The 14,555-nt window shown below is 53.6% G+C and overlaps 1 protein-coding gene across 4 annotated transcripts in view; it reads right to left on the bottom strand.

The window, feature by feature from the left end:
• Positions 1–14,555, bottom strand: part of srpk1b (SRSF protein kinase 1b) — a 36,340-nt gene that overhangs the window by 14,336 nt on the left and 7,449 nt on the right. For 2 of the 4 annotated variants that reach the window (XM_064305860.1, XM_064305862.1), the window contains one exon: positions 223–338. In XM_064305860.1, coding sequence (XP_064161930.1) covers positions 223–338 — 116 coding nt within the window. Of the gene's footprint in view, positions 1–222; positions 339–6,783; positions 6,951–13,911; positions 14,178–14,555 lie in introns of those variants that run through there. The other 2 variants (XM_064305863.1, XM_064305861.1) reach the window with 2 other exon arrangements.

The following is a 14,555-nucleotide window of genomic DNA, read 5'->3' as shown; positions in this document are numbered from 1 at the left end:
ATGCTGGTACAGACTTATAGGAACATTCATTATTAGCCAGTTGGAACAGACTTAAGTAATGTAATGTTATGTAAGGCGATGGAACAAGATGTGGGAGGTAAGCGGGAACTGAGGAGGTGGGCGGAGGCGGGGGGAGGCTGGAGGAGGTGGAGGGAGACAGGAGGAGGTGGGGGGAGGCTGGAGGAGGTGAGTGGAGGTGGGAGGAGGCAGGGGGAGCCTCACCCTTGCAGTAGTCGTTGGGGTCCTCCTGCTCCTCGTCGTCGGACCCCAGGATCTCCTCGTCGTGGTGCTGGGAGGAATCCTGCAGCTGGGATGTCCCCCGTGGGTGGGGGTCAGGCCTGGGGGGGGGGGGGGGGAGGGAGAGAAGAGAAGAGGAAATGAAGAGGAGAGGGAGGGCAGTGATAGAACAAAAAGAAAGAACGTGAGAATATTTAAGAGCAGGTTAGATAACAAAGACATTTTCATCTGAGACCAAAAAAATCTTGAGGCAAAAAAAAAAAGTGTTATTATAAATTATATAAAGTGTCTCACACAGAGTCCTGGAGACAAAAAAAAAAAAAACAATGTCAATGATGTGAACTTTCCATTTTAGTCAGAGATGTGCCAGCAGTACACGCTGCTGCCCTGACTAACCCCCCCCCCCCCCATGCTCCACCACCACCTGCACTCCTCCAGTTACGTAACACACACCTGACTGGTCCCAGTCCAGCCCCAGCACAATGGGGGGGGGGTAAGGGGGAGTGGCCTGTTCTGAAGGTCACAGCTGCCAACACTAACCGCTAAACCACTAAGTGCTGAAGGACTTCACTAATACCTGTGCGTCTGCGTCCCCCCCCCCCCCGCCCCTGCACCCCACCAACCCACTCTCCATCTCATCTGGGGGGCCAGGGGACAGCCATCAAGACCTCAGGGAGGGTGACCAAATATTGGATTTCAAAAACAAAAGAAAACAACAAGAGAGGAGTGTGCGGGACACAGAGAGGAGTGTGCGGGACAGAGAGGAGTGTGCGGGACAGAGAGAGGAGTGTGCGGGACAGAGAGAGGAGTGTGCGGGACAGAGAGAGGAGTGTGAGGAGTGTGCGGGACAGAGAGAGGAGTGTGCGGGACAGAGAGAGGAGTGTGCGGGACACAGAGAGGAGTGTGCGGGACAGAGAGAGAGGAGTGTGCGGGACAGAGAGAGAGGAGTGTGCGGGACAGAGAGGAGTGTGCGGGACAGAGAGAGGAGTGTGCTGGGACAGAGAGAGAGGAGTGTGCGGGACAGAGAGAGAGGAGTGTGCGAGGAAGAGCGGAGAGAGGAGTGTGCGGGACAGAGAGAGAGAGTGTGCGGGACAGAGAGAGAGGAGTGTGCGGGACAGAGAGAGAGGAGTGTGCGGGACAGAGAGAGAGGAGTGTGCGGGACAGAGAGAGAGGAGTGTGCGGGACAGAGAGAGGAGTGTGCGGGACAGAGAGAGGAGTGTGCGGGACAGAGAGAGGAGTGTGCGGGACAGAGAGAGGAGTGTGCGGGACAGAGAGAGAGGAGTGTGCGGGACAGAGAGAGAGGAGTGTGCGGGACAGAGAGAGAGGAGTGTGCGGGACAGAGGAGGGTGTGCGGGACAGGAGAGCGGCAGTGTGCGGGACAGAGAGGAGTGCGGGACAGGAGAGGAGTGTCAGGGACCAGAGGAGAGGAGTGTGCGGACAAGAGAGGAGGGTGGGGAACAGCAGAGAGCAAAGTGGAGGAGTGTGCGGGACAGAGAGAGGAGTGTGCGGGACGCAAGGACAGAGAGTTAAGAGGATGTGTGAGAAGAGAGAGAGGAGTGTAGCGGGACAGAAGAGACTGAAGAGTGTGCGGGTACAAGAGAGGTAGTGTGGAACAGAGAGCATGGAGTGAGGATGTGGGGGACGGAGAGTGATGCGACACAGAGACAGAGAGGAGTGAGGAGTGTGCGGGACAGAGAGGCCGCATAGCCAGTTGGGCTCTCGAGGAAGGCGGAACACTTCCTCCTCCTCTCTGCGCTGGCGGCTCGGAGCGGAGCGGGAATATGGGCCAGCGACAGGCTCAGCGATCCAGCGGGGGAGAGTTTATCACCAGCGCTCCCTCCTCTGTTTCAGCGGAGAAGAACGGAGGGGGGGGGGGGAGCTAGCTTTTAAAAATAAAGTAGCAAAAGTGGGTCAGGACATCGTCCTGGTTTGGAGAACCTTAGAGAGCCCAGCCGAAGCTCGTCTTTGCTCCCCTCCCTCTTTGGGAGCCTCTCTGCAGATCGTTGAGCTTCGTTTAAGAGCGAAAACTGCGCTATAATATGATAAGCCAGCTATTTCACTAAACGCTGTCTAAATGCAATACCATCCAGAAATAATAAGAGTTACTGAAGCAATGCACTTATGATGCCTGAATACCTTCTATATGGGCCTATTTAGTGCCTTATATACTAGTCTTATGTGCTCCATTTGCTTCTTCACACGTCTGATTCGGTGGTGCTTATGCCTGATTACAAGCTGTGAGCCCGTTTTTATGTGCTTTTAATGTTGCGCTAGAGCTGTTCGGTCTGGCCTGTGCTGTTGTCAAGGTGTTAACATCAGCCTGCCGAGGAACAGCAACCATTGGGCTAAATCTGGCACATTTACATCACAGAGCAGTGATGCTGACCGATGTGAATCATCCCTGACAAATAAAAAAATAAAAAAATGGCCAAAGCAAGTCTGCAGATGTTGGCCTCGGTAAAGATTACTTCTGGTTTAAGGGAGTTTTCACCATCTGTAGCTCAGCCACGCCCCACATCACGGATGCACCAGCCCCCACCCCCCCCCCCCACACACACACACACCATTACAATTAAATATGAATGTTTTTTTTTTAATAAATAATGCTTCGCACCACACACATTAACGCACAGGGTTTATGTTAAGTGTCACACACCATCAACGTTAACTAACGCATCCACACAGAATCACAGAAGGCAATAGAGTAAATACAGACACTCTGTGGGCCCCAATATCAACAGCAGCGGACTCACAAGATCCACATTTTAAACCTAGGCAGACCAAATAAGTTGATGGTAGTAAAAGTGGGAGGAGCCAGGGGAAGTGACCATGAATAATGAATGTCCCCCAACATTTAGGAACGTTCTGCAATGATTTTTTTTTTTTTTTTTTAACCAATCGCATGGATTCATTCCATAAAAAACAAAAAGAGACACACCAATACATCTCCCAGAACTTGGGACTCTTGGATTTGTATTGGGCACAGCAAAGGTGGTAATGCATTTACATTATTTTATAAGAGGACAAAATGGGTTAGTCAGTTTCCAAGGGAACAAAAAAAAAAAACATGATGCTGTGTGCCCCCATTGGTCAGGACCAGGACCAGGAAAGGAACAGCCTGGCCACTCTGCCTCAGAGACGTGCAGACAGCGCTGCGTCTGGGAGAGTGACACGTCCCAGCAGTGACTCACGCTGTTATTCTGCTCTCTGAACACGCGGCGCGTTTCATCTCCGGCTGGAGGACACGTGCGTCACAGACAGAGCGTTCCCGCCGCACGCTGACGGGGAGAGAGGAGGAACGCTCGCAGAGAGCGGGTCTGCGTGCGGCCAAACATTAGGTGTGTTCGGGCGTAGGTGCAGGTGCAGGCAGTGTGGAGGTGTGTTTGGGCAATGTGGGGGTGCATGTTGGCGTGAGGGCACACCCCCCCCCCACTCACGGGACCAGTTGCAGTGCTTTCTTGCACCTCTAAATGTTTCAGCAGCTGGTGCTGCTCAGCATGGGACAGAGCTGGAGAAAAGCACCGCCCACAGAGAAATGCTTCAAGTGTCAGTCAGTCCCACTGTACCGCCCACTGCATCAGAGCCTTCAGCCCCATTCCACTGCATCAGAGCCTTCAGCCCCATTCCACTGCATCAGAGCCTTCAGCCCCATTCCACTGCATCAGAGCCTTCAGCCCCATTCCACTGCCCCGAGCTCTGCTGCATCAGAGCCTTCAGCCCCATTCCACTGCATCAGAGCCTTCAGCCCCATTCCACTGCATCAGAGCCTTCAGCCCCATTCCACTGCATCAGAGCCTTCAGCCCCATTCCACTGCATCAGAGCCTTCAGCCCCATTCCACTGCCCCGAGCTCTGCTGCATCAGAGCCTTCAGCCCCATTCCACTGCATCAGAGCCTTCAGCCCCATTCCACTGCATCAGAGCCTTCAGCCCCATTCCACTGCATCAGAGCCTTCAGCCCCATTCCACTGCATCAGAGCCTTCAGCCCCATTCCACTGCATCAGAGCCTTCAGCTCCATTCCACTGCATCAGAGCCTTCAGCCCCATTCCACTGCCCCAAGCTCTGCTGCATCAGAGCCTTCAGCCCCATTCCACTGCCCCGAGCTCTGCTGCATCAGAGCCTTCAGCCCCATTCCACTGCCCCGAGCTCTGCTGCATCAGAGCCTTCAGCCCCATTCCACTGCCCCAAGCTCTGCTGCATCAGAGCCTTCAGCCCCATTCCGCTGCCCCAAGCTCTGCTGCATCAGAGCCTTCAGCCCCATTCCACTGCCCCGAGCTCTGCTGCATCAGAGCCTTCAGCCCCATTCCACTGCCCCAGCTCTGCTGCATCAGAGCCTTCAGCCCCATTCCACTGCCCCGAGCTCTGCTGCATCAGAGCCTTCAGCCCCATTCCACTGCCCCGAGTCTGCTGCATCAGAGCCTTCAGCCCCATTCCACTGCCCCGAGCTCTGCTGCATCAGAGCCTTCAGCCCCATTCCACTGCCCCGAGCTCTGCTGCATCAGAGCCTTCAGCCCCATTCCACTGCCCCGAGCTCTGCTGCATCAGAGCCTTCAGCCCCATTCCACTGCCCCGAGCTCTGCTGCATCAGAGCCTTCAGCCCCATTCCACTGCCCAGAGCTCTGCTGCATCAGAGCCTTCAGCCCCATTCCACTGCCCCAAGCTCTGCTGCATCAGAGCCTTCAGCCCCATTCCACTGCCCCGAGCTCTGCTGCATCAGAGCCTTCAGCCCCATTCCACTGCCCCGAGCTCTGCTGCATCAGAGCCTTCAGCCCCATTCCACTGCCCCGAGCTCTGCTGCATCAGAGCCTTCAGCCCCATTCCACTGCCCCGAGCTCTGCTGCATCAGAGCCTTCAGCCCCATTCCACTGCCCCGAGCTCTGCTGCATCAGAGCCTTCAGCCCCATTCCACTGCCCTGAGCTCTGCTGCATCAGAGCCTTCAGCCCCATTCCACTGCACCAGAGCTCTGCTGCATCAGAGCCTTCAGCCCCATTCCACTGCCAGTCTGGCGCTACAGCAGGAGGACTTATTGAATTTGGGAGAAAGGTGGGAGACCCCCCCCACCCCTCACCCCTCTCCCGTTGGGGGAGGGGGGCGAGGCCACAGAGTGGAAGGGTACAGTCCTTAGGCAGGGTTATGAGTGTGCAGTGCAGCCTGGGAAGGGTTAACCTGTCTGAGCCAGCCAGATAAACATTCTAGAACTCTGCCAACCCACACACTGCACAGCATGGAAACAACATAACTGGCATTCTCTCACTCTCAGTCTCTCTGTCTCTCCCTCTCTCTCACTCTCAGTCTCTCTGTCTCTCACATTCCCATTCTCTCTCCCTCCTCCCTCAAACACACACACACACACACACACACCATTCATCCCTCTGCTCAAACCCAAACCCTGGGTATGCAATTACGAGACGCTGCCTACTCACATGTTTATCTTTATTTCCTGCTTAGATACGAGCCAATCAACAGGCTGAAAAAAACTAGCCTGTTGCCTTTCCCAGCTGTCTGCTAATAAACCAGACTGGACAGAAATCAGAACGTGCTCAGTGATAAGAAACACCTGTTGGGAGTTAAACAAAGATGCGAACCCAGCGCAAGCAGCTGAAACCGAGAAATCACCCACAGGGGATCAGTCACAGAGAGATCACTCACAGGGGATCAGTCACAGAGATATCACTCACAGGGATCACTCACAGAGAGATCACTCACAGGGGATCAGTCACAGAGGATCGCTCACAGAAGATCACTGGTGAATAATCAGAAAGGAAACAGGATCTCCGTTTCAAAGCAGACAGCACACGCTGTACCTGTCACAAACGCTGGAGTCACAGTCTGCCCTCATCCTCACACTCTCACCTAGAACCACCCCCTCATTCACCATCTCTCTCCGTTTCGCAAAACCCTGAAATCACTTTGACTTTATACAAGGACAATGAAGAGCGGAAGGACACCACAGTCCACCTCTGCCTCCCCAAACAACTTCAGAAGGTGAGCCCCCCGCAGGAGAGAGAGACACAGGCAGCAGATGAATGAAAACTACACACACACCACACACACACAAACAAACACACACACACACACACACGCACGCACACAAACACGCACGCACGCACGCACACACACACACACGCACACACATTCCTACCCACACACGCACAAACGCATGCACACACACACACACACACACACGCACGCACACACATTCCTACCCACACACGCACAAACGCATGCACACACACACACACACTCACAAACACAAACACAAAGACACACATTCACACTCACCCACACGCACAACGCATGCAACAAACAGCCAACACACACACACACACACCAACTCACACACACGCACAAAGGCATGCACACAGAGATACAGGCAACACAAACACACACACACACACATACATGCATACATACATACAAGAAGCACACAGACACCCACACACACATACATACAACATACACACAGACACAGACACAGACACACACACACACACTAGGAGGAACAGGCAGGCAGGCAGGCAAGCTCCCTCCCCTCCCCCGCTCACCTGCAGGATGCATGGATGCCCATAGCAGGAGGGGCTCTGGTTCTGGTTCAGGTTCAGGTTCTGGTTCTGGTTCAGGTTCAGGTTCTGGTTCGGGCAGCAGGTTTTGGGCAGAGCCAGGCACGGGAGTGCTGCTGGTCCGCGCAGCGAGGCACAGTGCCGCGAAGCCTGAGCTTCCGCACGCTGACGAGAGCTCCCCCCCCCACCCCGCTCCCCACCCCCCGCCCCCCGCTATCGTCAGCCAGAGTCCAGCCCCCCCGCCCCCCCCTCCTGCTCTCTCTCTCGCTCACACTGACTAGCTCTGTCTCACTCACACTCAGTCTCTCTCTCTCCCGACTCTCTCTCTCTCTCGCTCTCTCGCTCTCTCGCTCAGCGTGCAGCAGATGAGCTAACGTCAGTCAGCACTGCATTGCAGGTAAAAACGCAGCTTTCTAAACAACACCCCCCCCCCCACCCTGATTCACACCGCTTTATTATTTTTTATTTTTTAAAGCACCCCTCTTATTCACTGATCTCACGGGGGGGGGGGGTCTCTATCTGCGTTTATTAATGCTCTGCTTCAGCCCTCCGCTGTTCCACGACTGAATGTGATCAGTTTACAAATGGGGGGGGCAGTGTGTGCTGCTTTTCATCCAGCGGCTGCAACAACACGTCCCATTACCTCACCAATCACGGTTCAGAAGCCCTGTCGGTCACACCCTTAATCACATCCCCACCGCTGGACCCGTCGGCTAAAGCCTTAATCACATCCCCACCGCTGCACCCGTCCGCTAAAGCCTTAATCACATCCCCACCGCTGGACCCGTCCGCTAAAGCCTTAATCACATCCCCACCGCTGGACCCGTCCGCTAAAGCCTTAATCACATCCCCACCGCTGGACCCGTCCCCTAAAGCCTTAATCACATCCCCACCGCTGGACCCGTCCCTAAAGCCTTAATCACATCCCCACCGCTGGACCCGTCCGCTAAAGCCTTAATCACATCCCCCCGCTGGACCCGTCCGCTAAAGCCTTAATCACATCCCCGCCGCTGGACCCGTCCGCTAAAGCCTTAATCACATCCCCACCGCTGGACCCGTCCGCTAAAGCCTTAATCACATCCCCACCGCTGGACCCGTCCGCTAAAGCCTTAATCACATCCCCACCGCTGGACCCGTCCGCTAAAGCCTTAATCACATCCCCACCGCTGGACCCGTCCGCTAAAGCCTTAATCACATCCCCACCGCCGGACCCGTCCGCTAAAGCCTTAATCACATCCCCACCGCTGGACCCGTCCGCTAAAGCCTTAATCACATCCCCACCGCTGGACCCGTCCGCTAAAGCCTTAATCACATCCCCACCGCTGGACCCGTCCGCTAAAGCCTTAATCACATCCCCACCGCTGGACCCGTCCGCTAAAGCCTTAATCACATCCCCACCGCTGGACCCGTCCGCTAAAGCCTTAATCACATCCCCACCGCTGGACCCGTCCGCTAAAGCCTTAATCACATCCCCACCGCTGGACCCGTCCGCTAAAGCCTTAATCACATCCCACCGCTGGACCCGTCCGCTATAGCCTTAATCACATCCCCACCGCTGGACCCGTCCGCTAAAGCCTTAATCACATCCCCACCGCTGGACCCGTCCGCTAAAGCCTTAATCACATCCCCACCGCTGGACCCGTCCGCTAAAGCCTTAATCACATCCCCACCGCTGGACCCGTCCGCTAAAGCCTTAATCACATCCCCACCGCTGGACCCGTCCGCTAAAGCCTTAATCACATCCCCACCGCTGGACCCGTCCGCTAAAGCCTTAATCACATCCCCGCCGCTGGACCCGTCCGCTAAAGCCTTAATCACATCCCCACCGCTGGACCCGTCCGCTAAAGCCTTAATCACATCCCCACCGCTGGACCCGTCCGCTAAAGCCTTAATCACATCCCCACCGCTGGACCCGTCCGCTAAAGCCTTAATCAGACACCACAGCGAACAGCAACAGCTCACGCAATCCGACCCGCAGCCAGAGGATTCCAATCCATTCTGTGAAGAGTCACGACTCTCAGCCAAACTCTACAAACAAAACCACGTTTTGTCATTATGTAAAACCCTTAGGAATGGTAAATGGACTGCATTTACATAGCGCTTTTATCCAAAGCGCTTTACAATTGATGCCTCTCATTCGCCAGAGCAGTTAGGGGTTAGTGATTAGGTGTCTTGCTCAAGGACACTTTGACATGCCCCGGGCGGGGTTTGAACCGACAACCCTCCGACTGCCAGACAATCGCTCTTACCTCCTGAGCTATGTCGACACACGCCGGGTCAGAGAGGGAGAAATAAATTTGCATCTTTATGGCAAGACCCTGGACAGGATGCAAACTAACTAAAAAAAAATACACCTCACATCAAACGCGAGGCAAGGCACCTCCCTCAAGGGCACAACCTGGGGGCTGAACCCATAACCTTTGCATCACCATTACACTGCAACACATGACCGACCGAGCACTGCAGTCAGAAATATGAGGTATGATCCGCCTGTTATCGGATGCAGTTCACAAAAGGGTCAAAAAACTTGGCTACGATGGGTTTGGCACGTTACGTCTTCAGCTATGCATTTACTAGTTTCCAAGAATTAAACATTTTGTGGGCAACCCCATGGAATGAATAACATGAATCGAAAGGGCAGATATTTTCTTCGCCGGTCCCAGTGAAACTCCGAATCCCAGAGGTCCAGTTTACCGCAATGCAAATGCGGTTCGAAATGAAAACGCATTTGTGCAACAAAAGTTCGCTTTACTGTAGCATAGAATTATCAAGGTTTTCAAGGGAATAATCTGTAGGTCTCCGATTGTTATACTGGCCACGAAATGCAACTATGGGTTGGATTTCCAAAGACCTTTAACACACGCAAAACGAATAACACGATCAATGATTGGTCACAATATTTGTTTTGCACCAATCTTTGGCTGTGTTATTAGCTTTGTTTTCGCTAAAAAGTTTTTCACCTGCTCAAGGTCTCAGTAAATCAGGCCATATATATCATAATAAAACTATCAAAGGGACTGTCCTCGCTGGTGATAGCTTGGATGTCGTGTCTGGTTATGGTGTTCAGCAGACCACGAAGGACTGCTGAACGCATCATGGTTTTAAATGAAGTATTCCTTTCCCCTGAGGGCTGCTTTGCATAGCACCCAATTTAGAGGCTCAGTTCAGACCAAAGCTCCGCCATGCGACAACGTGCACCTGGCAACCCTTCTCAGCATTCTAAAACTGACCTGCTCTCACATCAAAGCGATGACATGAGGTGTTGCCAACGGTTACCACAGCAACAAATCCATCCACTTACTTTTTTAGCTACTTCCTTGTTGCTTGCAGTGCTAATCTGGCAAATATCTGGGTCAACATAGCGAAAAGCAGACGAAAGTGAGATGCTTGCTTGTGGCAGCAGTGCTGTTAGTAACAGCCGAACAGCCAGCCCTTGGAGCGCTTCAGCGTCCAGTACACAGAGCGTACGCACGGCAGGGTAAAGACCTGGACTCACCGCCGTTTCTCATGAATTACACCCGTCTGTACCCGGAGCAGCATGCGCACCGAAGAGCAGGCGTCACTGCTGATTCGGGACGAGGCTGCTCGCATACCGCACAGTCTTTAATCTTTAATCACCACGGTGAATTTAAAAAAAAATGCATGTTGTTGCCAGGGCAACACCAACACCCCCCCCCCCCACTCCTCACCCTTTACTGGAACTCAGTTCGCGGTTCAGTTCAGGTCACAATTATCCGTCACCAATAAACCTTCACCGCCAGCGTTCAGAATGCACCTCTTTTGGCCATCAGCATTCATCAAGCATTACAAATCATTCCTGAGGATTAAAAAAAACCTTCCAGCTTTCTGGCGAGTGCAAATCTTTCAACCCAAACACAAGAAGCAACATGCGCGCTTACCTCAGATTATAAAAGGTGTTAAATTATAAAACTGTAAAGTAATTAAGATATTTCATTGTTCTCCATTCCAGAGCTACCCATGATTCAGCGGGGCTCCAGGGAGGTGGATGTATTAGCAGGGATCTGACAGCACATTTCAGGTAACCTCACCTGGGTTCCAGGTGTCAAACGCAATCCCTTTAAAGGCCTGTGCACATGGGAACGATTCCAGAGTTTGGTGATGCATCGTGGGTAATGACAGCCACACTGGATATGGATATATTGCACACAAACAGCCTCGTCCAAACCACAGCCACTTTCTCCTCCTAGTGTAGAACGCAGCAGCATCACATTCTCTCAGGTATTCTGGCTCCTGCTGGGATGAATGAATACAAAATGGCCGACGGGGGTGCATCCATCACACAAGCCTCTCAGGGCAAATTTATGAGCGCCTGGCACGTCCAAACAAACGGTTTCCCAAGGTTTGATTTTCTCCCAGAAACCCCAAGTGACCCTTTGGAGTCCGCCCAGGAAACATCGCGGGTCAGGTGGGGGGGGTCCACGATTACAGAGCTGCACACGAGGCTCTCGCGTCTGGGAGGTGGGTCACACGAGGCCGCCGCAGTCGCCATAGCGAATATAGCAGCCAATCAGCACACAGAACAACGAAACCTTTACACACCTGGGAGGAGGGAAAATACACACTGCGGGGACTGCACGCACTCACACACGCATATACACATACATGTGCATGCACATATGCATACACGCACGCCTCCACACGCACTGTGAGTTTGTGGATGTGCTGCAGGGGGCGGGGTGGGGGGGACGTGCTGCGGGGGGGTGGGTTGGTCTCTGAGACTCTGCGGGCGGACGTGCTGCGGGGGGTGTCTGAGTCTCTCTGAACACTCTGTGCTTGTCTGGGAAACCCGTCGCCCTGGAGGAAACGAGTGGGCTGGGGCATAATTACCCACAAAGCAGCCATCAGCCATCGACTAAGCATCAGCTCAGACTGCACAGCCTATAACTGCACAGCCTATAACTGCTCAGACTGCACAGCCTATAACAGCTCAGCCTGTAGCTGCTCAGACTGCACAGCCTATAACTGCTCAGCCTATAACTGCTCAGACTGCACAGCCTATAACAGCTCAGCCTGTAGCTGCTCAGACTGCACAGCCTATAGCTGCTCAGCCTGTAGCTGCTCAGACTGCACAGCCTATAGCTGCTCAGCCTGTAGCTGCTCAGACTGCACAGGCTATAGCTGCTCAGCCTGTAGCTGCTCAGACTGCACAGCCTATAGCTGCTCAGACTGCACAGCCTATAACTGCTCAGACTGCACAGCCTATAACTGCTCAGACTGCACAGCCTATAACTGCTCAGACTGCACAGCCTATAACTGCTCAGACTGCACAGCCTATAACTGCACAGCCTATAACTGCTCAGACTGCACAGCCTATAACTGCTCAGCCTGTAGCTGCTCAGACTGCACAGCCTATAGCTGCTCAGCCTGTAGCTGCTCAGACTGCACAGCCTATAGCTGCTCAGCCTGTAGCTGCTCAGACTGCACAGGCTATAGCTGCTCAGCCTGTAGCTGCTCAGACTGCACAGCCTATAGCTGCTCAGACTGCACAGCCTATAGCTGCTCAGCCTGTAGCTGCTCAGACTGCACAGCCTGTAGCTGCTCAGACTGCACAGCCTATAACTGCACAGACTGCACAGCCTGTAGCTGCTCAGACTGCACAGCCTATAGCTGCTCAGCCTGTAGCTGCTCAGACTGCACAGGCTATAGCTGCTCAGCCTGTAGCTGCTCAGACTGCACAGCCTGTAGCTGCTGACTGCACAGCCTATAGCTGCTCAGCCTGTAGCTGCTCAGACTGCACAGGCTATAGCTGCACAGCCTGTAGCTGCTCAGACTGCACAGGCTATAGCTGCACAGCCTGCAGCTGCTCAGACCGCACAGCCTATAGCTGCCCAGGAAAAACAGGACAAATTTAAGGCAGCTGCCAATCGAAAGACAATCAGGTGCGCACACACAGATGCACATACACACATACATGCATACACACACACACTCAAGCACACACCTAAGCTCAAACGCATGGACACACACACGCACACACTCATGCGCACACACGCATGCGCACGAGTATGACACACATTTGGAAAAGGATGGCGCAGTTATATTGCCCAGAGCAAAGTTAACTGCTAGAGATCTGGAGAAGTGCGGAGTGCCCGGACGCAATGGGCAAATAACTTCACCTATCGGGCACGGAACAGTCAGCCCCAAATGGGCACACACTTGGCACAGGGAGGATAATAATGGTGCAGCCAGAATCACCCCTGCCCCCTGTCCCCCACCCCCCAATCATCTCAGCTGTGGGACAGAGCGCAGCGCCCGGACAAACGCAGCGCTTACATAACGCACAGGACCCGCCGCGCTGCAGCTGAGAGAGGAGCCCGTCGGCCGGGCAGAGCCGCGATCCCCGAGCGATCCCGCTGAGCCACTCCCCCCCGAGCCGCGATCCGCGGGGCGTCCCGCCAAGCGAACGAGCTGAAGAGCGCCGGATCCAGCGACGGCACTGCCAATCAAACCCCACGCTCGCTTTGACCAGAGACCAATCAGCACAAACAGCATTGGGCCGAGGGCGGGCTCAGCAAAACACAAACAAAACAAAGAACATCTCCCCATTAAACCCCTCCACAGCGCCTGTACAAGACCCCCTCCAAAACAGCCCAGCTGACAAGCCCCTCACAGAAACAGCCCAGCTGTACAAGACCCCCCCTCCACTGAAAGCCAGCTGTCAGACCCCTCCAGAAGCAGCCCAAAACCTCACTGAAGCCCTCAACCCCACAGAAAAGGTGTAAAGACATCACCTTCCACAGAAACAGCCGTGCCCACACAGACCCGTGCAGCCTACAGAACAGCCAGCGTACAGACCTCACAAAACCCCTCCCTCGAAACACAGCTGACAACACAAACACACACAAGACCACAACACACACAACACAAAAACACCACACACACACACACATTGGCGATCACTAAAAACACACACACACACACGCACACACACTCACATGCAGACACACACTCACATACACCTGAGAGCTCTCTGGATGTTCCTGCTTGCCAAAGGCAGTACGAACCCGATGACCAATTAAAAACCAACCCCTCAATAACTCTACTACCCCCGCCACCCGCCTGCGTGCCCCCCCCCCCGCCCCCGGCACTCACTTGCAGCGCAAGCCGCTGGCCAGCTTCACCATCGCTTTGTTCAGCGAGAAGATCCAGTCCAGGAGCCACATAACGAGCAGCGGGAAACTGAGGAAGAGTGCGGAGACCGGCGCTGAACTGAGGAAGAGCGCGGAGACCGGAGCTGAACTGAGGAAGAGCGCGGAGACCGGAGCTGAACTGAGGAAGAGCGCGGAGACCGGCGCTGAACTGAGGAAGAGCACTACGTTTCTCTGACTATTCCCAAATCCACAGCGAGTAAAAAGCAACTGAGGGATGGAGAGAGAGAGAGAGAGAGAGAGAGGGAGGGAGGGAGAGAGAGAGGGATCTTCTAAAAATTTTGATATTTTTAAAATGAGATAAAACAAGAAAACCTAAGCAGAAGGAAAAAGCATACAGGGACATTATAAATGTTAACTGCCAACTACCAAATGAACAGTATTTCATAAAAAGTTAGAACAAAATGAGGAAAGCAGCAAGAGGCAGTATGAGATAGTAGCTAGCAAAGGACAAACAAGAAAAAAAAACAAAAAACAAAGAACAAGGATCAAAAAACCATCCACAAAGCCAGCCCACTCATAAATAAAATGAGTGTAGAAAGGTAAGCCTTTTCACATTTAGAAAAGTAGAATTTGGATTCGTTTAAA

The sequence above is a fragment of the Anguilla rostrata genome, chromosome 13, assembly GCF_018555375.3.
Source record: "Anguilla rostrata isolate EN2019 chromosome 13, ASM1855537v3, whole genome shotgun sequence".
NCBI lineage: Eukaryota > Metazoa > Chordata > Actinopteri > Anguilliformes > Anguillidae > Anguilla > Anguilla rostrata.
Note: the sequence above shows the minus strand (reverse complement) of the source record. Positions and strands in the feature narration are given on the sequence as shown.